General features: G+C 42.3%; 1 protein-coding gene across 1 annotated transcript; it reads left to right on the top strand.

Annotated features, from left to right (window-relative positions):
• The first annotated feature begins 8702 nt into the window (after positions 1-8702).
• Positions 8703-25107, top strand: LOC118526067 (protein POLR1D-like). The gene is made up of 2 exons (XM_036077043.2): positions 8703-8774; positions 23995-25107. Exons 1-2 carry the CDS (start codon positions 8758-8760, stop codon positions 24260-24262), a joined length of 285 nt encoding a protein of 94 aa, XP_035932936.2. The 5' UTR covers positions 8703-8757; the 3' UTR covers positions 24263-25107.
• Positions 25108-25897: the final 790 nt, after the last annotated feature.

Genomic DNA, 25897 nt, shown 5'->3' with positions numbered 1-25897 from the left:
TAGCGTAAGCGTAAACTAAGATCCTGGGCCCCAGAGTTCACATCCCAGGCCCATCCCCATCGCTTACTGCCTCTTGTGGCTCTTTTCCTTACTTTCTCCTTACCTCTTTCTCAGTAAACTAGCCATTACATAGAGGAGTTGTGAGGATTGGTGAAAGATACATGGTATGTAGGTACTTTTGCCAGTATTACATTTCATCCTAACCCCAGAGGTGCAAGTTAAGTGCTTATTATATCAATATTCAAAGGAGACTTTCCTTGAACCTGGGCAGGAAGGCAGCCCCATATATCACAAACACACATAGGTCCCTCTGTCACTAGGTATCTGGCACTCAGTGCAATTTGTAACCCGGGAAACACCCCCATCATGTTTTGACCTGCATCTTTGAGTGGAGATTGGTGGGTTGTACCACTGTTGACTTTGAGGCAGATACTGCTTTAGTGTACAGGAGGGATTTGAACTGCAGAAGGGGCTAGAAGAGAAAAGACACATTAGGTTGTTGAACCATCTCAGCATGGATGCAGTGGATTGTACCAAAAGAAGATGTTTCCCAGAAGTGCTGTGCTTCCATTTCCCTGCTTGTTTTAGGGTTTCACTTCATGGCTCTGCAGGTTCTGCAGTATTAGGAATGGTTCTACATGGAGGCTGAATGACATTTGCAATGTTAAACCATATTACTTGTATATATGTAAATATGTAGGTTTATATAGAGCATACAAGAAGTTCAGTAGTGATTCATTCATCATTTTATTATTTTACAGGGAAATTTTAAAATATTCAAAACTTGGGTTTTCATCTTTTTATGTTGAAGGTAATTAACCTTTTGGCAAATATATTAAAATTTCATCCACACTAAATGCAGTTACATATTGTTTTTTAATACTTTAGATTATTAGAACATAATAGGACACAATTTATGTTCCTAGAACATAATTTATGGGGGCCTCTGGGTGGCTCAGTTGCTTGAACGTCTGCCTTCAGCTCAGGTCATGATCTCGGGGTCCTAGGATCGAGCCCCACATTCTCTCTTGCTTTCTCTCTCTCTCAAATAAATAAATAAAATCTTTGTAAAAAAATAATAACTTATGTAAAAATCTTGATTTTAACAATATAGTGATTTTGCCAAAATCAAAGCAAGAAAATAAATCTTACGGAATAAATACATAATATATGAACGTATATCTTTCTGTATCTTTCTGTATATATCCAAATATTACCAACTCATAAACAGAATTATCAGTGTGTGCAGTAAGTTAATACTATCATCTCTGGTATTTTGCTGACTTTCAGTCATTTAAAAAAACATAGCTTTTCACATGTTTTTTATTTTTATTGTAATGAAGGTATATTTAAAATGGTAGGAGGAATGAATATATTTAATAGCTTTTAGCTGATTTTATAACTTGTAAATATTTCGAAATATGGTCTGTGGGACTTTATTTGTCCCTCGGTGGGCCTGTGAGAAAGGAGTGGTAGTAACATCTGGTGTGGAGCAAAGAGGAGATGAGGAAAGTTCTGCAGAGAAGGTAACGCGTGATCTGGATGTCTGGTGACAAGGATGTGGCTGGCGTGCACAGCGGTTGGAGCAGAGAGCGTGGCCTGAGCAGAGCTCCACCCTGTAATAGCAGATACAGTGCCGCTGTTGGGCTGGGTGTCGCAGCCAAACTGGGCTTCTGGACTCACAAAGCTAAGGCCCAAGAACGTGGTAATCCCAGCGGGCACGTCATGTCTGGCAAGGCCTCGGGGAGCCAGGCCAGGAAGCTCCCACTGCGGTCTCCGTTAGCTTGCTCAGATTCCCAACACCGAGTACTTTTATTTCAAAGCGCAATTAGCATCTCCACTAAGAGATGGAGTTTAGAGAATGCGAACAGAGAGGAATGAAGTAGGCTTCGCCCATTCGCATAATGACGCAAAAGAATGATATTAGAAGCCAAACAAAGGTCATTTATCTGTGGTAGCACACAAAGGAAAAAGTGTTTTCTAGATAGGAAAGCTTGCTGAGATTTTCAAGCAGCCCTAGAGGATGAAAGACCTCCATCCTGACGAGAAAGATTCCAGCAGTGCCTCATTCTGAGCACTGACGCGGCATCTTCGGTCCACGTCTAGGCGTTCCCACTATGGTCTGATACTCCCTGGCACCCAGGCTACAGTGCTGGTGTGCCCCTGTTCCCGTCTGGCCGCCGCAGGGGGGGCTCAAGTTGCCCACGGCCATGGGCTCCTGTCATTGCATTTCTTTGCCCTGTGACACGTGATCTCACTGTTGTGTCTTCATCATCCTTGTCTCGTCTCTTCCATCTCCCCCAGCATCTCCTCCTCTGGCTACAGGTGCAGTATTTTTACTTTTAAATCCTTGCGTTGTTGTCCTGTCCCACTCACACCCAGAACCCATTCATTCCCCAAATCTTAACTGAGGACCAACCGTGTGCCAGACATAGGGAAAACTAGAGTGAAAAAGACCAACGTCCTGACCTCTAGGAGTTTGGCCAAGTGAAAAACACCTATCCTATGTCTTGTGCTTCTGATCAGAACACTCCGATCAAAATGAAATACTTTATCCTCATAACAACCTTGTAGGGTTATGATCATCAAAGTAAAAAGCAATCCATGTTTGATTTTTCCAGCGTTGCTTAAAATACCACTTCCTTCTTATTTTCTGGTCTATGTTGGCATGAAATCATCAAGTTTTGTTAATCCGGCATTCAAATTCATGCTCCTCCATTGTCCTCTGGTGTTTTATCACCATAAGTTGTTTTTAAAAACAAGCAACTTTTCTCATATCTCCCCCTGTTATGTTATAAATATATACTGAGGCTCCCTCCCCGCATTCCCCTAAGTAATCCAATATTTATTTCTGATGTACACATACAGGTCTTTATTTGATATACAGTCCCTACTGTAAGCCTCTATAGGGAAGGGCCTTGCTCACCATATAAATCATATTACAGAGCATGTGCTTGATAGAGGTTGGCCAAATTTAACATAATTAACTTCTAACAACAATAACAAGAATTAACTTCTTGTGCTTCCAGCTTTTAACTATAAATAATTCTTTCCGTTTCCCAAATGATCTCAATGTTCCTATTGAATTTTACCTTTGAAATCCTTATCCACAATTTGATTTTTCTTACCTTTCTTTACAGCAGATAGGTGAACCCAGACAATTTGATGTTTTCTGAAATTAAATAAGGATGGCCTGAATTTCTTCATCTATGTCTATAATAAAATTACTGAATAATACAGAACCCACACTTTGTCCTATGGTTTCTGCCAATCCATGTGGTCACTCAACTGCTAATTACTGCTGACTGATTATGAGCCTGTAGGCAGATGTCCAGCAGTGATCCGAATCATCTGTCCCTATTTTTTTATCAGAGTGTTCTGTGGTCTGACATCAAATCCTTACTGAAGATCAAGCAAATTGTTCCTTTTTTTTTTTTTTTCTTCAAAACTTATCACCCCATGGGAAGACACTGAGATTGCTATAGTAGAGTTGCTTTTAAATTTTGCCCAGCGCCCTGCTGCGTGTGGACGGCCCGGGCATGAGCTGGTGGCCTTCCCACTGATGATACGCTGGGCCTGGCAGGCCCTTCCGGTCAGCGGCAGCCAATGGCGCGGCGCTGGTTTCTGCCCATCTCCCGAGTCTTTGTGCCTGTCACCAGGTTATGCTTGTTTGAACACAAGACCCTCAGCTAGTCTTACACGACTTACTTGAACCGCTTTTCCCATCCATCACGTGACAGGTACTGTACACTCAGTTGATCAAAGGTAGCTTTTTTCGTCATCTTTTTTTTTTTTAACTATAATGATACATACAGAAAAGTGTACACATCCTAAGTGTGCAGCCTGATAAGTAGCCAGAGCGAGTGCACTGGGTCACCAGCACTGCGAGCACAAAACGGAACGTTAGCAGCGCCACAGAAACCGCTTCGGACTCTGTCCTTCTCTTCCCTGTGGTGTTTTTTTTTTTTTTTTTTTTTTGAACAACTACTTGATGTTTAGCTTTTCTGATTTTATTCCTTTAAAGATCTCATTTTCTCATGTTCTCCACTATTTAATTTGCCACCTGTCAATCTCTGTTGTTTGATTTCAGTTGCCTTGGTTTTCTCCCTCCCCTTCCTGTATACTGATGGAGTTAGTTCACTCGGTTGATTTATGTGAGGAAAAAGAAACACAGACCCAGATAACTCAAAACTAATTTGCTCGACTTTGGATTTTAAGATGATTTTGCACCAGATTTGCATTCCCACTTGGCTTCTATTTCAGCTGCTATTATCATCCGTTTACATTCCTTAAGCATGTGCCAGCTGGCTAATGGAATGAACAGGCCGTCCTGCGGAAGCCCAGCGAGGCTGGAAGACTGGGTGGAGACCATAGACACGTGGATGGTGGAAAACCAAACTGCAGTTGGTTCCTGTGCCCAGAACGGTCTGCTTAATGAGCTGGCTTTCTTGGACTTCTTGTTTGCATCCAAGTGTTTATTCTAATATAATGAATTTGTTTTACAAAGAAAGCTTTAGGATGTTGAAGAATTTCAGTATAAAAATTACCCAGAACTAAATTTGTGTCTGAGTAATTGTTTACTTGCTCAAGTTCTCTGCGCTTAGTGCTTCCATATCCTCCTGCTGCTTGCTTTTCTTGTATTTTAATGCAGCTTACACTTCCGTTTCATCCTCTCGTTAAATAACTATCTTGTTTCCTGAGGTTGATGTTTCATAACCTTTGATGATTTAAGCCTCTGGGATAATGTGCAGTAGAAGCTGGCTTTGCTCCTTCCTTACCCAAGAATCATTAGCAAGTCTTCCAGGAAAAACAATAGAGGCCACAGTAAGTAGCCCAAAGAACTACCTGACTTTCTATTCTTCTCCCCTGAATTTCGAAGCTGGTGTTGTTATTTCGAGGCCAGAAGGCACGATTGCTAGAAATCGTTCTTTTCCTGTTTGGAAGTAAAGCCCTGCAGACGGAGCTCAGGCAGGAGAATTCGGGGTGGGAGGTTGGTAGCAAATGCTCAACATTCTTCGTGCAAAATAGCGCAGAGTCCTTCCTTCCTCTGCCTCTCGCCTCTCCGGTTCTCCGAGTGAGTGCGGACTCAGCGGCAGCTCTGTTCAGCCTCCCTCCTCCCCTTCATTTGATTTTTTGCCTTTAATGATAAAGTGGAAACAATTCCTCAGGATTTGCTGTGCACACGTTTGTAGAGAAGATAGGTGGTAGAACCGAACCGGAAGCTCAGAGGATATGTAGCCTTAAACATGTGCAGGGGCTGTTTTGTTTGTCGGATTCTTCTCCCTCCTCTCCCCTTGCCCTGCTCCATGTCCCCCTCCCCTGCCCCTTCATCCCCTCTCCGCCTCCCCTACTGCCTGTCGTCCTCCCCGGCCTCTCTCCCTCCCAGTCCCCTCTCCCCTACTCCTCCTCCAGGATCACTAGCAGTGCTGCCTTGGGCAAGTTAGGCAGGGTACCACTTTCCTCATCTGTAAACTAGTTGCCATAACTATGTTGTCCTGTTCAGATAGGACAGCACTTTGCCCAAGGTAAAGCTCCATGCCAACGTTCGTTAGTGTTAAACCAATTACAAATACCAAACGTGGTTATACCCCAGCCTGGGCAGTGGGGTCCCACCTCCCATGCTTGCTGGGGACTGAGCGTGCCCCACCCCCAACCCACCACCCCCCTCCGCCTCTTCGGTCACAAGTGAATTCCTTCTACCCCGGCAGCCTTTCTCATACCTATACCTTCTTTTCTCTTTGGTTGTGGTTGTAAGTCAGATCTCTGAAATCATGGCAGAGAAAGTTAATGATAGTGCTGGAGAGGGTTTTACATGAAATCAAAACTATATAAAAATCAACTTCTGGGGCACCTGAGTTGGTTGGGCATTTACCTTCTGCTGGGGTCATGGTCCCAGGATCCTGGGATAGAGCCTCTGGGGAGCTTGCTTCTCCCTCTCCCTCTGCTGCTCCCCCTGCTTGTGCGCTCTCTCTCTGTCAAATTAAAAAAAAAAAAAACCAACATCAAACTCTTGAAGGTGCCTAGAATATGGGCTCGGGATCTCTGCAAGGTCTGGGACTGAGTATTGTTTTCTGCAGATGTGCGGCATTTCAACTGTATTATGACACAAGTGGGCTTTTTGTGGGCTGGCCCGAGAGAGCTAGGTAAACATTTTAACATGGGTTTTATGGGAAAATACATTCTAGTTTATTTGTGACTGATAGACAGTTTGTTCATAATTGGGGAACTGCCCGAACAAGCTTTTTCCCTTAAGATTTTTTAACTTTCTATTGTCAGGAGAAGAGATCTAAGTATGGGTGGATCTAAGTATAATGGATTCCTGTTTTTATTTAGAAACTACCACACTTACTGATGGGAAGGGGGAGGAGGTGTATTTAGAATATTTTTACACTTTGATTTTTTAACTTACATCTGTGAGGGTGAAAAAAGATCTTTGGAGCTAGATAGGATACATTTTTCATTAAATACTGGATGAGACAAAGGCCTCAGATCACATCAATGGGATGTATTATTATTGTAAAGAGATGGGAGAAAGAATATGTAGGGGCCAAGGGCAGGCTGCCCCAAGATGGGCCACTTTGCATAAAGATTATTTTGAATTCATCAAAACCCAGCAGATGCAAGAAAAAAAACTCTCTGCCTTCCCCTCAACTGCCTAAATTTACTTTGTAAAGGAGAGCCTGTACCAGGAAGAGAGCTATTAACAGAGACTTTACCTAAGAAACTGAGCTGCATAATAGGGAAACCTCTTTTTCCAAACATCTCCTCTCACCTTCCTGCTAATGGCCTTCCTCCCCTTTGTATCCTCAGGCCCTACCCCTCTCCTTAGCTCATTCATGTTGCCTGACTGTCTTTGCAATTTCTTGTCTCTATGGATTCCCCTTCTGTACACTATTAAATTTTATTTTCTCCTGTTAATCTGTCTTATGTCAGTTTGGTTAAGTTCAGCTCGAGGGGACCATAGTGCAGAGGAGGGTCTGTGATGATCTGTGGTAAGCAGATGCACTTACCTATTCCTGATGCCAGGGGGCTGGGCTGTGAAACACAATCTGACTGAACAAGTCCAGGGGGTCAGAGGGCACATCAGTTGGTCAGTGTTTGGTTCTTTGCTGACCTGGTCAAGTGGGCTCTCCAGGATGGAGCAGAAAGTGTCCAGCTGCTGAGTCAGCTGAAAAGACATTTTTTTTTTTTAAGAGCTCACTGTCAATGGGAGTTTATTTAAAAATGTGTAAATTATACAAAAATAGCCAGATAGATTTGTTGAAGATCAAGAGGGTGGTGAAATAGTTTGACAGCATACTAAATAGAAATGTGGAGGTAAATACCAGGAGAAACAGATTTTTGTTAAGGGTTGAAATTGGATTTTTTTTGGTGAGTAGAGAAGGATGATGTAGAGGACTGCTGCATTTTATTATAAGTCTTTAAATAATATTTGCTTTTTTAAGCTATGTGCTTTGATAAAATAAGAATCATTATAAAATATTCATAAATGTTCACATCATTTGAGGATTATGTAAATTGTATCTATAGTAGTGCTATAATAGCATAATTAAATGTTTTTATATAGAATCAATGTATAATTACCAGTTTCAGAATTTGGTGATTAGATACATAGTTCTGTCTTTGGGCTGTATTTGTTTCCAACTTTATACCTCTCTTAACTTGAGTAATTATATATCATAAGTAATAGTAAAGTCAGGAATAATCATCTTCTATTTTACTACCCATAGCACCTGGCACAGTACCTTGGACATAGTAAAATCTCAGAATATGGTTGATAAGTACATTTTCTGGAATTTTTTTTTCAATATCTTTCTAAAAATTGCACAAGTAACACAGATTCACTCTAGAAAAAATAGAAAAGCAAACAAAAAAAATTGAAAATCACCCAGAAACTCATCCTACCATCTTGATAACACCCCTCCAAATGTTTTCTTATGTAATATATACATGCAAATAAATTTGAAATAAAAATTATCCAGGGGTGCCTGGGCAGCTCAGTCAGTTGAGTGGTTCAATGTCTGCCTTTGACTCAGGTCACCACCTTGGGGTCCTGGGATGAAGTCCTACATGGGGTTCCCTTACTTGGCAGGGAGTCAGCTTCTCCCTCTCCCTCTGCGCCGCCCCCCCTTGTGTGCACATGTGCGTGCAAGCTCTCTCTCTCTGTCTCAAATATATAAAATCTTTAAAGAATTTATCCAATACACACTGTACCCATGTTCTTAAGATACTTAAGTAGAATTTTTAAGTCAACAGGTATGTATTATTTTGAAGGCTCTTTATCATGTTGCCAAATTGTCCTCCAGAAATGTTGTATCAGTTTCAGTCCCCATTAATAGAACAAAGAGTATTCATTTCTCTCACTAACTAAGGGGCAGAAACATACTTATCCTTGTTGGGTTCATTATTATTTCTTAGAATAATAATAATACATTTGAAGGTTTTAAATATGGATATAGCTTGTCATTTTGTCTTTAATTTTCAATGTTTTTCCCCTTCATATAAAAAGTTTCTTTTTAATGTTATTTATATGTTCAAAACTATCAACCGTGTTTTATAAATTTTAAAAATTTCTCCCCAATTTTGAAATTGTATGTTTCGAAAGCTGTTCATTCTGCAAGATCATATATGTGGAAAGAACTGATTTTTCAGAAGTTAGTGGAGTGACTACCTCTCAAATCTCTTTCTCTCCCCATCAGGAAAGCAATTGAAGAACTGCTTAAAGAGGCAAAACGTGGGAAAACGAGAGCAGAAACCATGGGACCTATGGGTTGGTAAGTTCTTGAGTAATCTTCCTTAAAGCAATATTAAAGAGAAAGTCTTGACTGGAGGTGTGGATATGTAAATCTTTTAGCAGCCAGAGGGAATATAAAACTGTGGCAGTGGAGGAAATCACCCAGAGGTGAGCAGGAGAGTGGGAGCCCTGCTGAGGACCAGCACTGGAGGAGCTCTGAGACCCTGAAGAAGAGGGCAAGGGGCATGGAAAGGAGAGTAGCCCTTAAGGGGTCTTTAAGATCCCTTAAGTCCTTAAGATCCCCAGGAGACATGTACTTTTACAACTGCCTTTGACTGCCCAAAGGCACCGTGTGAGAGTGATATTATATCAGTGTCCATTGTTTAAGGATCTCTGTTTTAATTATAGTCCTTAGTAAATTGAAATTTCTTTTTAAAATTCTACTTGTAAGTATTTTGATTATGTGACAGTTCAGCTGTGTAGAACTAAAGTTTGCCTTTACAGTTTCTACATATAAAACAGAGCTCTAAAACTTAAAGTTTAGAAACAAAGGAAAAATTTAACCTTAAGAATTTAATTTTAAACATTTTTAAGCTTTACTTTAGCAGTAACACATGCATTCAATAAATATGCTGATTTTAGATCTTTTATCTAGAATGTAGAACCCAATACAGCGGAGGATTGTGGGTAATTAAAAAGAGTAAGATGTAAAAATGAGATAGGAGTAGAAACTAGGCTTCAGAATATACCTCATTCTGTAGATTTGACTCTTAGAACCATGCACATGGTTTACATAAAAATATAAAACAAAGTTAAACAGAGGGAAAAGGCAATCCTTAAAAATCAAGCAAAATAAAGCAAATAGACCTAAAAAGCCATTTAGTGGATGGCTTAGCTGCACATAAAGGAACTCCTTCATGTGATCTGAAATTGGACTCTATATCCAAAAGAACTACCAAGAAACCTTAAATTGTTTTCAGTCATCATATTGTCAATAATACTGATGTTTTTCTGAAACTATTATATAACAGAATAAAGCAAAGTAAATATTTATATGTTGTAAATACCCAGATCTCCAGTGTCAAAGAGATAAAGATATAAAATCAAAGTAAAAACGTATAATCCTACATTTGAATTGGAAATAACAGTACAAAGCCATGCTAGATTTTCTCTTTAAAAAAGAAAAGCTTTTTCCAGCTCTGTTCATGGAAAAGTGTTAGAAATGATGACCACCCACTCAGTAGCAGTGAGTGCCCCTGGCATCCAGATTGTTCTATATAAATACCATTTCTCACTGAAAGAAGACCAAGAACCTTAGAGAAATAACTGACTGCAGATCCGAGGTAGTGCCTGGAGTTCGCCAGACAGCAAGTTAGAGGTCACCGTCCCCAGGACTGCCCTCACTTCTTACACCAGCTGCAAATTCAGGAAGTTCCCCACAATACCATCAGCTTCCTTAAGTCACTGATGAATTCATACAATTTACAGAAAACTATGATACTGACAGTTACCATTTATTACAGGGAGAGGATACAGATTAAAATCAGACCTAATAAGAGGCTTATATAAAGGGCATTGTCTGAGAGGGTTCCAAACATGAAGCTTCTGTTGTCCTCCCCCCATGGAGTCGGGACACATTACCCACCCAGTTTATCAGGGAAGCTCACCCAGGCCTTGGTATTCAAAGTTTTTATTGGGATTCCATTACTTAGGCATGATTGATTGATTGTTCACATAGTTGATCTCAGTCTCCAGGTTGACCAAGACTACGTGACTCAAAGCTCCCACCCTAAATCACATGATTGGTTTTTTTTTTTTTTTTTGCGGGGGGTGGGGGGCATGGTCAGCTCTTACTCTAAGACCATCAAGTGGGGCCTGTCCCATCCTAAGATCCAAGCAGAGACATTTCCGTCAGGTGTGACATTACCTCCCAGAATTGAGATTACCTCCCAGAAGCCAGACCTCTCTGTGGGTAAGGCCAAACTCTTACTACACAGGCAAGAAATGTGTAAGAGGATCCAGAAAGTGATGTCAGAAAGACTTAGGAAACAACCTGAAAGGCCTCCCACCAGATGGGATAATTTGATCACCAAGAAGAATAAAGCTATAATGATTGAGATACCTAAAATATGTTAAAATCCATAAAGTCATAATGATAATCACAACAAGAAGCTTAATGATCCCTTTTGGAGAATGCTATGGAATCAAATCATTATTCATAAAATTGGCAAGTAGAGAAGAAAAATAAAACATTTATCCTGTTCCCTGTACAAATTATACCTCAGAGTTACCAAATAATTGATGAAAGAAAACTTCCTTGTAGAACTGTGTCTATTAAATGTACAAGGACTACAGAATAAGATCATCATTCGAATTCTTAGCAGCGCAATAAGAAAACAATCTGATTTAAAAATGGACAAAAGATTTGAACAAACACTTCACTGAAAATGATATAGGATTGGCCAATCAGCATATGAAGAGATGCTCAAAACATTAGTTACCAGGAAAATGCAAATTAAAACCATAGTTAGTTACCACTATACATGCACTAAAATATCTAAAATTTTAAAAAAGACTGACAGTACCAAATAAGGATGAGGATGTAAAACAATTAGAATGCTCACACATTGTTGGCAGAAATGAAAATGGTACAGCCATTTTGAAAAATAGCTGGCTGTTTCTTATACATTCGCCACAGAGAGTTCTTCTAACCAATTACCAGAGAATTGAAAACTTAAGCCTACATAAAAATCTGGACAGTAATATGCATAGCACTTTTATTCATGATAAAACTGGAAACAACCCAAATGTCCACTAACTGATAAATGGATAAACAAATTGAGGTTCTAGCCATACATTCAGTGCTACTCCACAACAAAGAGGAACAGAAGCAGACAAACTGCATGAATGAATCTCAGGTACACCCTGGTAAGGGAAAGAAGCCAGACACAAAACCTTACACAGTGTAAGATTCCATTTATGTGGCATTCTAGAAAACCCAGAACTGTAGGGACCAGAAAGCAGATCATTGGTTGCCAGGAAGTGGGCAGAAAGAAGGGATTTACTGCAGAACTCTGTGGGTGACAGAAACAGTCTACATCTTGATTGATGTGGTGATTACATGACTTTGTACATTTGTCAAAACTCTTCACACTGTTACTTAAAAAGGATAAATTTTATTCTGTATGAATTATACCTCGTAAACCTGATTTTAAAATAAGAAGAATGTCCTCATTTTCAATCCCTAAGGACACACTGGTCCTAAGCAAAGGTCACTGGCTACTAACCTGACCAGATGAGGAGTTGCTGGGGACAGTTCTGGGACAGGACAGGCTGACCACACCTGAACTCACTAACCCATCTCCGGCCATGAAAAGATGCAGTAGGAAGAGCACGCCACCATTTCTGGGATATCCTTGTCAAAAGATTGGACCCAAATCTGATCAGATCTCCAATTAGAACTACTAGTTCGCAGGAAGTACCTAGGGCGGAGGAACACATTAACTGCCACGATAGGGATATAATCACAAAAATCCAGTATGTGGGGAACTCTACAGGACAAACAACCCAGTTGCTTTAACAAATAAATTGCAGAGAAAAGAAGGAGGGGTATCCTATGAACTAATAGATTTGAGACACAGCAAATAAAATGTATATTTTATTTGGATGCTTATCCAAATTAACTATAAAAAGACATTTATGAAATAATTGGAGTATTTGATGATATTAAAGAATTAATGTGGATTTTTTAGGTGTGATAATGGTTTTGCTATTATTTCATTTTTTAAAGCTATTATCTTTCAGAAATTCATTCTGATGTGTTTATGGATAAAGTGATAAAAAATGAAATAATCCAGCGTGAGTCAATCTGTATGTAACATATGTATGTAATCATCTTAGATTCAATAAAATACCCTCCTCGTGGAAAGATAGTTATACAGCTTTGGTGAGATAAGACGTCAGGAAGCATTCGGCATTTTTCCTGTCATGCAACAGTCGGTCAGTGTTAGTTAGATCTGTTCTTACCTTCTTACCAGCCCTCCTCTGTCCTTTACAGAGAGAAAGGTGCCGCTACTCAGGTGAATCAAATTCGTACAAATTTGGTTGGGGGGGCAGGCTGCTTAGGTGTTCGGTAGAAGGCAGGACTGCGGTCAGGTTGACATAGCCACTGGCCCAATCCAGTACCACGTGTGGAAGAATCAGTGTAGAGCTAAAGCATGAATTCATGGCTTGGCAAGGGAATAAGAAAATGTCAGTCAGGGTTCTTGCTATGTTAGGAGTGCTCAAGGAGATCAGTTGCTTCTAGGCAGCTCTCCGGATGGAAGTCATTTATCCTGACAATCTTTCTGCCCCTTACTGGCTTAGTAGAACTTTCTGATAGTGAGAGAACTAGTTTATCAGTGTCAGCTCTGTTTCCCCTGGAGAGAGTTACCACATGTACAGGTCATCTTGACATTTGTAGGAGTACTGATGTGCGCGTTGAGCATTATATCAGGAAGGTCGGCAGTTGCACAAAGTTGTCAAGGACCCAGGTCTCTTCCAGTTTTCCACATCTCCCAGCCATAGGGTGTGATGCTTTTCCACTTGGCCCAGTATGGTGGCAGCCATTCAATCCCATTTCAGTTAGCAGAAGGGAAGAAAAGGAGAAGGAAGACGCGCCTCCCCTCCCAGAAGTTGCCTTCACCATTTCTACATATACGCCATTGGTCAGAATTTCCTTTCATGTCTTCACCCGGCTCAGCTACAAGGTCAGGAGTTCAGTCTTTTTTTCCCCCAGGAAGTCATGTGCCAGACAAATATCTGGGGTTCTTTTACTGTAGAAGAAAGGAAGAACGGATATTCAGGGACAACTGGCAGCCTCTTCCCATGAAGGAGGGAGAAGCATGTTGAAAGGGGAGTAAAAGATGGCAGGCCAAATAAAGCATTCCAGACTTAGAAGAGGCGGATCCTGGGAGAACAATATGTGAAACTTCCAAGTTCCCATTATTCTACAGGATAAGAATTCCTGCTGACATGGCTATTTTCCTCAATTGTCTTGTAATGGTGGTCCCCCGACTTTTTGGTTTTAGGGTCCAACTCTTAAAAACTATTGACCACAAAGAACTTTTTTAATGTGGATTATCAGTATTTACTGTATTTGAAATTAAAATTGAGCAATTTTAAAGGATTTATTTATTAATACATTTAAAATAATAAGCCTATTACATGTTAAAGGAAATAATACACCTTTTATAAAAATAACTATATTCGCAGAAAAAATACTGCATTAAAGCGATATTGTTTAATATTTTTGCAAACCTCCTTCATGCCTGGCTTATAAAAGACACCTAGAATTTCATGTATGCTTCTACAGTCTGTTGTTTTGATTGGAGTATATGAAGACAATTCAACCTCACACCAATGTATATTTGGAAAAGGAAGAAGTATTTCAATAGTCTTTCCAGAAAATTATGGTATCCTTTAATCCTTCATCAAAACTTTGCAAATAACCTCGAAGAGTGGTAGTTTCTTAACATTCTTTTCAATAATGTAGACTTTTCATGTTCTGCTATAATAAAATCCCTTCATCTACCTTGCACCTTGACTGGATCGTCTCCTCATAGATGATTTTGTAACATCATGCATTGGTCATCTCAAAAATGTTGGTTCACTGAGTCATCCTCCAAATGTTAACACATTTCATTATGTAATATTAAAAGAATACATTTGTAAATATCACCACTAATCTCATCCGAAAAGTCTTTTAAATGTTGGGAACTTGTCAAGTGCACAGTTTTCCAAGTGTAATTTTCTTTCACTTGAAAACTCAGGTTTTATCATTGCCAGTGAAAACTGTGAGTTATTTTCCTTGAAGTGTCAGGCTCACTCACATCTGAATAACCAGCTAGTTCACTTGCAAGTCAAACATTCACACAGGTTCTCTTCCTTGAGGCAGTTTTTGGTTCAGCACACCCGGACAGATACGGGGTATGCAAACGGATCTAGCTGAAGGACAGCCATGACTTGCGTCTGCTCCCTGGTGCTGAGACAAAGAACATCTTCCCCATCATGCTCATCCTGGGAGGATAACTGGTTTTCCATCTGTTTCTGTGTGTGTGTGTGTGTGTGTGTGTGTGTGTGTGTGTAAAAAACTTTTAACTACTAATCCAGTGGTTCCCAAACTTATCTGCACATTTGAAATCATCTGGGAAGCTTCCCAAAATACTAATGTCTGTGTCCCACTATCAAAGATTATTAGTTTGGGTATGGCCTGCACTTTGGGGTTTTAAAAAGATATCCAGGTGATTCTAAAGTGCACACAAATTTGAAAACCACTGTAACAATCCCTATATATTATAAAGAATGAAACCAACCTGCTCTGCAGAATTCAGAGCATTCCCACACCTCTCCCAGGGGTAGACGGCTCTATAGCACTCGGGTAGCCAGATGCTCAGCCACGGGAGTCCCAAGTTCCATCCCTGTCAACACACCTTCTCGGACAGATCTTAAAGGAGTAGACGATCTGTTGCTTCCTAGTGGGCCATGGTCTGTTTTTCTAAGCATCTGGAAGACCTTTGTATTTGCGTTAAAGTTTAAAATAGAACTAGAGTGCCATTTTTTTTCCTCCTGGATATTCCATGAAAAGATCTTAGTGAGGTAGTTGAGCCATTGCCAGAAAGAGATTGCTGAACTAAAGTAAATGCCATGGAATGCCATTTTTTATTTTATAAAGAAAGAGACCATTTGGTGCTCTGTATTTCCATGGATGTATTTCAGCAAAAGAATCTCTCCAGAAGCTGTTCTTTTTTTTTTTTTTTTTTTTTTAAAGATTTTATTTATTTTTTTGACAGAGAGAGACATAGTGAGAGCAGGAACACAAGCAGGGGGAGTGGGAGAGGGAGAAGCAGGCTTCCCGCAGAGCAGGGAGCCCGATGTGGGACTCGATCCCAGGACCCTGGGATCATGACCTGAGCCGAAGGCAGACGCTTAACGACTGAGCCACCCAGGCGCCCTCTCCAGAAGCTGTTCTTGACAGAGGCCTCAAGGGAGCTGAAATATGGGCCCATATGACTTCCTTTTAGTCAACATAAAGGAATTTATAAGCACAAATTTCAGAAATCCGTCCAGCTTCATTGTCCACAAAGCTGTTTTTATTCTAGTCACTTTCACATCAGGTGATCTCTAGCCCAGTGTGATTTTTTAGTCCAGTGCTTGCAGAACCTCAGCCTTATACTTGGAAAGGCTTATATTCTGGTATGAAAAGTTACAAAGATGGAGTTTGACAGAAAATGAAAATTCAGTTTTTCTAACCCAGTTTTAAGGAAAATGGCATTTTGAGGTGCTTTTCTGTTTGGTGTGGTGGTCACTCCGGTGATAAGGGGAAAAATCACCTACATTGTTCTTCCATTGTGTGTCATCCGCTTGTTGGTTATTTCTCGAGTCTTTATGCAGGCATTTTTTTTTTTTTTAATTCATTTGACTGAGCACCAGTAAGTATATTAAGAGGCCAGGCTCAGGCAGCAGTAAAAAAGACCCCCTGTCCTGGCCTTAAAGTTGTTAATCCATTGGTGGATATGGACAAGTGAGCAGGTGAGCACAATGCAGCATACTAGAACAAGCAGGCGGGTAAGGGAGGGCTCCCATTTCAGAATAGACTCATGGACGAGGCTCTTGGCAGTATTTCAGGGCCCAGAGATTGAAAGCCTTTACAGCTAAAGAACATGGGGCCCAAAGGGGTTTCCTAAGGCCCCAGCTAGCTAACTGCTGCTGAATGGATCATCATTTACTCTCTCGTCCCCCGCTTAATGCTCCGTGTACTGCACCACCTCTCTTCCATGTGTTACTGTCCGATAGCGCACAGGCACGTCCTTGCTCCCTGCCCCCAGCTTCCCACATGCCTTTCAGATCCAGTCATGAAAGTGAATCGGAGAGCCCTGCGTGTGTTAGCACTGGATCGTATCACTATGGAAATAATGTGTGCCGCTACGGGAGTAGGAGGCCGAGGACGACGGCCTTGTCCTCTTGCTCAGGACACCACCATTCACATAGCTGCTTCTGGGCTTTATCTTCACACATCCTCTGTTCCTCTTGCTAGTCTGCTAAAGAGCACAAGTACGTAGACAGATAGCCCGGGATTTATCTTTGCTGCAGGACCCAGCCTAATGCCTTACATATGCAAGATTCTCAGACCTTTAAAAATCAATAGTATATGTATATATGTACAAACGTGTCAACTATCGCACATTACTTTTGGGTATAGCGTTGGGGACCGAGTATACTGAAAAGCTGCCTTGGGCCTCAGGACTGTTGTCCACAGAGTAATTAAGGACTAACAGTTGAGTAATGGCGGTTGTCACACTCTAGAAGAATTTCCTGGGCAGCCGCATGCTGCGGCATTGGATTGTCAGATTACAAACCGTAAGCGCCATGGGTGGCTGTGGTGGTTGTGGCAGCATTAAACAACAAAATGAGTTGCAATCAACCACAGCACCAAGATTAAAAGTATTACTTTACCCTTGTCTCGTGGAGTGTTTGGGGTGCAGTCGTGCTTTTTTCTCCGGGCGTTCTTTTGTACTCATATCCATGATAGTGCAAAGGAACAGACAGAATGGAATACAGTGCTGCTTGCTGGTGCAGGGTTGAGTGTGGCTGTGGAATAAAGGAGTGAATTGGAGAGCATCACATGGAAACTCGCTCCTATGATCCCAAGGCCTCTATTTCCCTCACCACAAAAATAAGAATCATAATTTCCCAATGCCTGTTGTACTTCACAAATCTCCAAATCCAGTGCGTTTAGGGAGTTTTCTGCCTTTGTCCCAGCCTTGTCCGTGTCGGTGACTCTCCACTTGACGCTGCATACAGATCTGCTGCTTGGTGCCCGTGCCGGACGGAGCAGCCTTGGCAGCAGGCGTGCCGACAGGCTCTTCACCCGTGGTTTCTTTGCCTCACTGCTCTGGTGATTGGCCACCTGGTTCCACCGCAGCGGGTCTTTGTCTCTCTCTGCTCCTTCTTCCCCATCTGGAATGGTGTTGGGAGGGTGGACTTTGGCATCAGACCCCCTGATTCCAATCCTCCTAGCTTGGGATCTCAGATAACTTGCTTTTCTTCTCCTGTCCGCTCATAAAGTGCTGGATGGTTGGAGAAATGGAACAAGGTGACATCAGTAATGCGATGGCATGGGCCATTACTTCATGGAAGTCAGTGTCAGCGGTGTTATTATTCCCATTGGCTAGTGATTGTGTACCACTATCTGATGGGTCATATTCATGGAACTATTTTAGAATCCAAAAGTGGCAGGTCTAGGGCACCCGGGTGGCTCAGTCAGTTAAGCGTCCAACTCTTGGTTTCAGCTCAGGTGATCTCAGGGTCCTGAGGTCGAGCCCCACGTCAGGCAGGCTCCAAGCTCACCCGAGTCTGCTTGAGATTCTCTGCCCCTCCCCCACCTGTCTCTCTAAAATAAATAACATCTTCTTTTTAAAAAGTGGCAGGTATGACTCTGTAGCATGCTAGATATTACTACTTCTATCCTTCAGCAGTAAAGACAAAAACTGTTAAAACCAGAAAGAAAAAAAATCACATATCTCATCCCCTTTCTGTTCTCTAAGTTTGTTTACAGTCTACTGTTTTTCCTAAGTCAAGGATGATAACTGCAAGGAGGAAGTGCCTTATTTTTACACATTATGTTATATCGTGTGCCCACTCAAAAAGAAAAAGAGATGAAAAGCTTACAATTCCAGCCTCAATCAGTCTGCGAGTCTCTCTAATGGCAGATTCTCCAGAAATCCACCTCTCCTGGGGCATGCAGAAGCCTTCACAGCTTCTGAGCTGACAGCTTTGGAAGTGAAGTAAAGTGCTTCCCTTTTAAAGTTGACCAGAGCGAGGATGTCAGAGCTTAAGTCTGACAGTGCTGTTGTGGGTACTCTCCCAATGCAGCTGTAAGCGGTCTCATTATACTTAGAGTTTTATATCCCTTTATACTAAAATCAGCTCCTCCCACATGAGCTAGTATACTTTTCTAAAACCAAAAATAAAAACAACTGGCCAGGGTGAGAAAGCGGACACTGTGTGGGTCAGAGCTGCAGACGGGGAAGCAGCCGCTCCGTCTGGTGGCCTCTCCGGTCCCCAACCCCGGAAGCATGTCTTGGGACATAGCTAGTGACGTTATATGGAGCAGATGCCACCGCCTGTGCCCTCGCTCCAGGGCTCAGGTTTTACCTCAGTGCGGATACGAAAAGCCCTGGAATGGTGGGTACCCAATGCTAGCTTATCATGTCATCTCAAGTATGGCGGGAAATGGCACCAAGAAAGAGCTGAGAAACAAGACAGAGATCAATGAAATGAATTTTCTTTTTTTTTTTAAGATTTTATTGATTGATTGATTGATTGATTGATTGTTGGGGAGGGGTAAAGGAAGAGGGAGAGAGAATCCCAAGCAGACTCCTCGCCAAGTGCAGAGCCCAGTGTGGGGCTCGATCTTACAACCCTGAGACCATGATCCCAGCCGAAATCAAGAGTCAGGTGCTCAACCAACTGATCCACCCAGGTGCCCCAGAAATGAATTTTCTAATGGGATGAATGAGAGGAGAGTAATTTTCTAAAGGCTTAACATGCAGAACACGAGCAGAGAAGTTTAAAACTGGGACAGACTTCGGAAATCATCTACATACCTCAGCCTACAGTGTTACATCTGAAGAGCATCTACAGAGCTTACACAGTATTAGGAAATGCAAATTATAACCTCAAGTGAAACTTCCAGGTATAGAAGTCTAAACATTTGAGGTACCAAACTTTTTTTCTTTTAAACAATTTTATTTATTTGACAGAGAGAGCACAGGTAGGGGAAGCGGCAGGCAGAGGGAGAGGGAGAAGCAGGCTCCCCGCTGAGCAGGGAGCCCGACATGGGGCTCGATCCCAGGACCCTGAGATCATGACCTGAGCCGAAGGCAGACACCCAACTGACTGAGCCACCCAGGTGCTCCACCAAAACTTTTTTTTAAGATTTTTTATTTGAGAGAGAGAGAGTGCATATGTGCATGAGCAGGAGAAGAAACAAAGGGAGAGAATATCCGACTCCCACCGAGCACCAGCCTGCCGCTGGGCTCCATCCCACCAGCCTTGAGACCAGGAACTGAGCCAAAACCAAGAATCAGAAGCTTAATCAACGGAGCCACCCAGGTGCCCTAAGTAATTTTAACCATTTTTATGAAAATTTCTATAAAATCCCATTAACTTTTTCTTGATGGCTCAGGTTTTATTTGTTTTTAATTTTTTGTTCATTGAGAAACACCAGATAGCCTGCTCTGTTCTTGATTAGCTTCTTATCCCAGGTGATTTGAGACTTTAGGATGTTATCTTGAGTTGCTATCAAGGAGAAATCCCTGCTATATTAACTAATGTGCTATATATATTCTTTTTCATGAAGAGAGAGTGAATAATAATAATAATATAAGTCCACTGAGGGTTGCTGGAGTGGGGGGTGGGGTGGGAGGGATGGGGTGACTGGGTGATGGACACTGGGGAGGGTATGTGTTCTGGTAAGCGCTGTGAACTGTGCAAGACTGTTGAATCTCAGATCTGTACCTCTGAAACAAATAATGCAATATATGTTAAGAAAGAAAAAAAGAAGAAGAAGAATGTAGCAGGAGGGGAAGAATGAAGGGGGGGAAATCGGAGGGGGAGAAGAACCATGAGAGACGATGGACTCTGAAAAACAAACTGAGGGTTCTAGAGGGGAGGGGGTTGGGAGGATGGGTTAGCCTGGTGATGGGTATTGAGGAGGGCACGTTCTGCATGGAGCACTGGGTGTTATGCACAAACAATGAATCATGGAACACTATATCTAAAACTAATGATGTAATGTAGGGGGATTAACATAACAATAAAAAAATTAAAAAAAAAATAATATAAGTCCACAATCCCTTGTTTAAAACCCTTGAATCCCTCTGTTTCTAAGTTGAGATATTTTCACATTTTAGAAAGGTACGGGAGCACATCCAGTGTGCACTACGAACGCCCCCAGGGCTACTTGTTCAACACATCGTCATTTCTGCCCCCACACATACGCGTATACTAAATGGGATAGAGACTAGACATAAATAGCCCAGTGTCAGGTTAGGCCAGGTTTTGCTGTCAGATGAGTTTCAACATCATATAAAAAACCTGATTTTCAAAGGGTTTAACATTTTGGAATCGTGGATGAGAAATTATAGACCCATCGGTAACATTTATTGAAGATTTACCATGGGCCAGGTACTGTGCTAAGTGTTTTATGCGTTATCTCAATAAATCCTCCCAATAGGTCAATACATCTATTACTCCTGTTTAAAAATGGGGAAAACTGATGCACAGGGGAGTTAAGTAACTTGCCCGTGGTCACACAGCTAATTCGTAGAGCTAGGATAGAACCCAGAGCTAACATGTACCAAATGCTTGTTATATATTAGTATTATCCTAAGCACTCATTTGATCTGCAAGCATTCCGTTAAGATAGTCACTGTTATTATCCCACATTTAACAGATAAGAAGCAATGGGGAGACTATAGAACATGCCCAAGGTTCAATCCGATAGATCGTGTGATTTCAGAGCATGTGTTCTCAGCCGGTGGTACCATGTTGTATGAGTCTGTAGAAATGAAACAACCGGCTTCGAGGTTCAGCAAAATGAGTTCCCACACTGAAGGCTAGAGCGGTTCTCTCCCAGCGGATTTCCTCAAACGTCAGCAGCACTGTTAGACTCCTTTTACTGTGATATTTTCACTGCAGATTTTATCATTTCCGTATATGGAATCATTTACTACACGTACCTCCACATCTGCTTGCAACTGCCCCTCTATCTCATTGCCCTGCCTTACTTATTACGAGTATAAATAAGCACTTACTCTCATTTCTAAAGCATGTCCTGGCATGTTCGGGAGACGTCACTCTCAGCACCCCCCACCCCCACCATGTAAACCAAATTCTGTCCCAGCTGCCCTTGACTCTGCACCTGGAATAGACTCTTAGGCACAACCAACATTAAAAATCCCATCTCTAATGTTAAAAAAGAGATGTAAAGGCCACTTTTCTTGTGGCTGGATTCTAGACCAAAGTCCTCTCATTCTCGGAACAGCTCTTTTGGGGGCTGTGTTGAGTCAGTGGGCCACACTAGCTGCTGGAAGCTCGCAGCCGTCCCCTCCGGCGCAACCCCCACTCTCTCAGCAGGAACTCCGCTGGGTCTCTAGCAGAAGAGCTTTGTTCTCCTCGGACGAGCATATATGGTGGTAAAGATGATCTTCCGTGGAACATAGCAAAATAGAGCGGAATTCACCAGGAGTTACCAAAGGGTTTGTTTTGATGATTGTCCCATCAGGCAATACTCGCCTTTCCTCATTTGTCTAATCCAGAGAAGAACTGACCCATTTTGCCAGCACTGAGCTGGCCCACTCCCAGGAAGAGACCCCAGAATGCTTCTGGAGCTGGCTGCCCGTGGCCTCCCAGAGCCAACAGACACACGTGGTCCGTTTACTCGTACAGACGATTCTGCCCCTGCGCTAAGCACGGGGCCACAGTTGGCAAAGAGGGGCATGCTCGGCTCTTTACACTCGCGCTGAGCGGCCCTTTTGTCCTGCCGACCAGCCATATCGTGCTCTTTGGTGGCATCAGTGTGTCGACCCCAATGACGGCAGAGCTGGGCGGCCTGTCATCGATGCTGCCCAGATCGTGCACCGCGACCCGACGCCCGGGTGGCTCTGCCTTAGGGCTACTGAGCGCATCACGCTGCTCCGTGTGCTTCTCTGGAAGCTCCATGAAGCCCCCTGGGGCTCCAGGGAGCTACGTGGTGTTGTGCCCCCAGGACGTCACATCTTTGTCACTGCCTTTCTTCTTTGCTCCTCATCTCATGCACTGTGGCTTCTAAACTCCGGCGCTATAAGAAAAACAAAACAAAAACTCCACCTCTAAGTGTTCCCGCTGGTCCTACTGCACTCCACTGCCCTTTCTCTCTGCGTTTCTTTTTCTCCTTGTTCTAGTATTTTCCCTCGTCACTTCTCCTAGCCTGAGCATGACGCACGCACTGCCCATCGAGTGCCTACAGCACCTTTGATTCTTCTCAGATATTTTCTCTGTCTGTGTAGACACAAGAACTGCTTATTTGCTACCAGAGACATTTTCTTTTATCTTTCTCCATATTTTACTCCCAGATTCGATGCCATTTTTGGTTGCTTGAGCTGGTCTGACCTCCGTGTAAGTGGCACGAGGCTGATGTCTGCTCATATTTCACTGATAGGGTACTAGACTATAAAATCACTGTGGTGGGGCGCTGGTGGATTGATTTTGAAGTATTGTGTGGGATTCTCTTTTTTATCAAAGTTTGACACAAAGATGCAGATTATAGAATCCTACATTCATTTTTGCTTAATGCCGGCCACTGAGTAACATGATTTTGGGGATCAGCATCCTCCTCATCCCCTCACCCCCCTCATGTGACAGACAGCTGAAGGCCAAGAGAAATACGCAGGTTCTCATCTGTGTGGGGTTTTCTTCCCCAAAATGAAAGCTTTATGCAGTTGAAAAAGAAAACGACTATAGTATATACCTAAGCATGTAAAATAATACTTTAGTTACATCCTGTCTCTTGGGTGAACTTGAGTCACCAGCTGCTTAAATATACCCCACACAGAAACTGACCCAGAGGGTGGGCCTACATGAAGTGCTCCCCAACAGAACACACACTAGAGGCCTGACATGGAACGTGTCAGAGATTCTTTTAAAGGTAAAATGTGATTATGGCATTTTTATGGATTCTTTGGATAATTTTTATTTCTGGAGTAGAGCATTTAGCCCCAGCATCCAAGATATGGCAAGAGATACTTCTTTTGTTCCTCGGAGAGGGACTAAACTTTACTCTGGTAATTAAAAACAAGCCACGATCAATTTAGCTCAAAACGCAGATTATAGTCAAATCTGGGCATTTATTATTCAACGGGAAAATGGAAGTGATTCCGTTCTTTCACGTTGTGGCCAAGACCTGCGCATACAAAGCCATAGGAAAGTTAGTGCCAAGAAGGAAGAAAGGGGTGAAGTATTCAGATAAGGTCCAGCTCGGTCATCCCCGGAATTCCAGGCGTCTTGCCTTTTCCCCCTTGTACTCAGAGTTTACACTAGGTGGCATGCAAGGAAAGCCGAACACAATCAGAAACTTGATTCTGTGGACACAGAATTCTTTGGCACGGACCCGTGGCCGGTGGGTGCAGCTCTGGAGCAAGGTATTCGGTTTGAGAATGTTCTCTTTTTTCCCTCCCCAGGATGAAGTGTCCTCTCGCTGGGACAAATAAAAGATTCCTCATTAACACAATTAAGAACACGCTGCCCTCCCATAAAGAGCAAGACCCTGAGCAAAAAGAGGGCAGCAAGGAAGCCGCGAAAAGCCAGAGCCAGAAAGAAGAGAACCGGAAGAAGCACAGAGGCCACCCCTACAAGCCCAGCTTCCAGGCCCGGGGCCCCAGCAGCCGCTCTCCGGGCAAGAAGTGCAGCAGGCAGGAGAAGGACGAGACGCGCTCCAACAGGCGATGAGGCGGGCCCCAGCCGCCAGCGCTGCTTCCTCTGGGCCGGGGGTGTGCGGGGGTGTGCGGACGAGCCTGTGAGGACAGGCCTTGAGCTGCAGAGCGAGCACCGAGGGGTGACTTTCATGGTCGGTCCTTTGCTGTTGTGACAAGGAAATGAGTCCACGGGGACTTGCCCAGAAGGTGTTGGAGCACGTTTCAGCTCCTTCAGCCGGGCGTCCTCCTATACACGTGTCCTGTTTTCATTCTCTCTTGTTTGGAAGTTGGTTTCAAAATAAACCTAAGACTTCAAGTTTTCAGAGATTGTTACTACTAGTTCCGATGTTTTTTGTTTTTGTTTTTGTTTTTTTTTTTTGATGTATTACAATTGTGGTCGTCTCTCCAATTTTCTCCAAAAAATAAAACCCTTTAAATCCTGTACTTTATCTTTTTGGATGATGAATTTAAAATTCAGAAGTCATCCGACCAGTAACCACAGTCAGGAAAAGAGGTAGCCCTTCAGGGGCTAGAAATTTACCATGAAACTCTCTCTTTTGTTTTCCTGTAAGTGAGCAATGTAGGAAATTCTCAAAATGGCTTTGAATTTAGTGTTTCATATCAGTAACCAGAGGTTAAAAAATTGGCCCTGTGGTTTCCTTGTGCATTCTCAAACTCACTCCTAAGATAGAACAACTTTTCTATATTTAATTTTTTGGGGAATATGTAAGTTTTAAGTGGTGCTTTAAAAAGAACCCTTAAAGTTAAAATTAACGTAAGTATTTTAGTGCTATGTCTTATTTAGCTACAGACTATAATACCACTCAGTATAGTTGTTTCAGAAATCTTAATTTTAAATAAAAGTGTGTTTACAACGCCTTTTTCTGTTTTTTTCAATATGGATGTGTGTCTGTTTTAACGTATAATTACAAACCTTTCAAACCTGTATTCTTCCTTTCATACTCAGGAAAATGTCACCAAGTACCCTCTTCCCCGGTCCACAAAAGGAAGAAGAATCTGTCTCTCTGTCCCCACCCCTCCCAATTTTCCAAAGCGTCTGAGCTTATGCCTGGCTGCTCCCAGATAATCACTCACCACAGCCTGCTCCCTGCTTCCTGGCAGCCAAGAAAAGCCCTTTCTAAATGTTAGAAAGGAGCACATCCGAAAAGTTAGCTTCGGGGTGTTTATAAACTAGAATAGACCAAGTCCTGGCTTTGCCCATCAAGCCACTGGCCACACCCTCAGTCTGCTCTGAGCTAAAAGCTCAGGAGTGACAAACCCCAGGCTTTGTCGCTTGACCCACCGGCCTCCCCCGCCCCCAAAGACCCCAGGGCCTCATCCTGTGACTTTATAACAACACAGCAACACACTTTGCTTTCAAACATACAAAAGGAATAGTTTGGTTCATAGGACTTTATCCAAATCCATTTATGCATTAGCTTACGCTGTTTGTGCTAAATTTGGAATGTTTTGTGTTTAAAGACTAGAAATAGCGTAGTCATGAGTTTTTGAAAATTCTTGTTATAATTAAGTAAAATAAAGTTGGATTGTGTCAATTGTCTGTTCTCCGTGTTTAGAGCAAACTGCCAAGTTCATTATTCTTTAAAAGAAAATGATTATAATGAGTACATTCTCATACTTAACAGAAGCCCCTGTAGCCTCCTCGTAC

This window comes from Halichoerus grypus, chromosome 4, assembly GCF_964656455.1.
Source record: "Halichoerus grypus chromosome 4, mHalGry1.hap1.1, whole genome shotgun sequence".
Taxonomy (NCBI): Eukaryota; Metazoa; Chordata; class Mammalia; order Carnivora; family Phocidae; genus Halichoerus; species Halichoerus grypus.
Note: the sequence above shows the minus strand (reverse complement) of the source record. Positions and strands in the feature narration are given on the sequence as shown.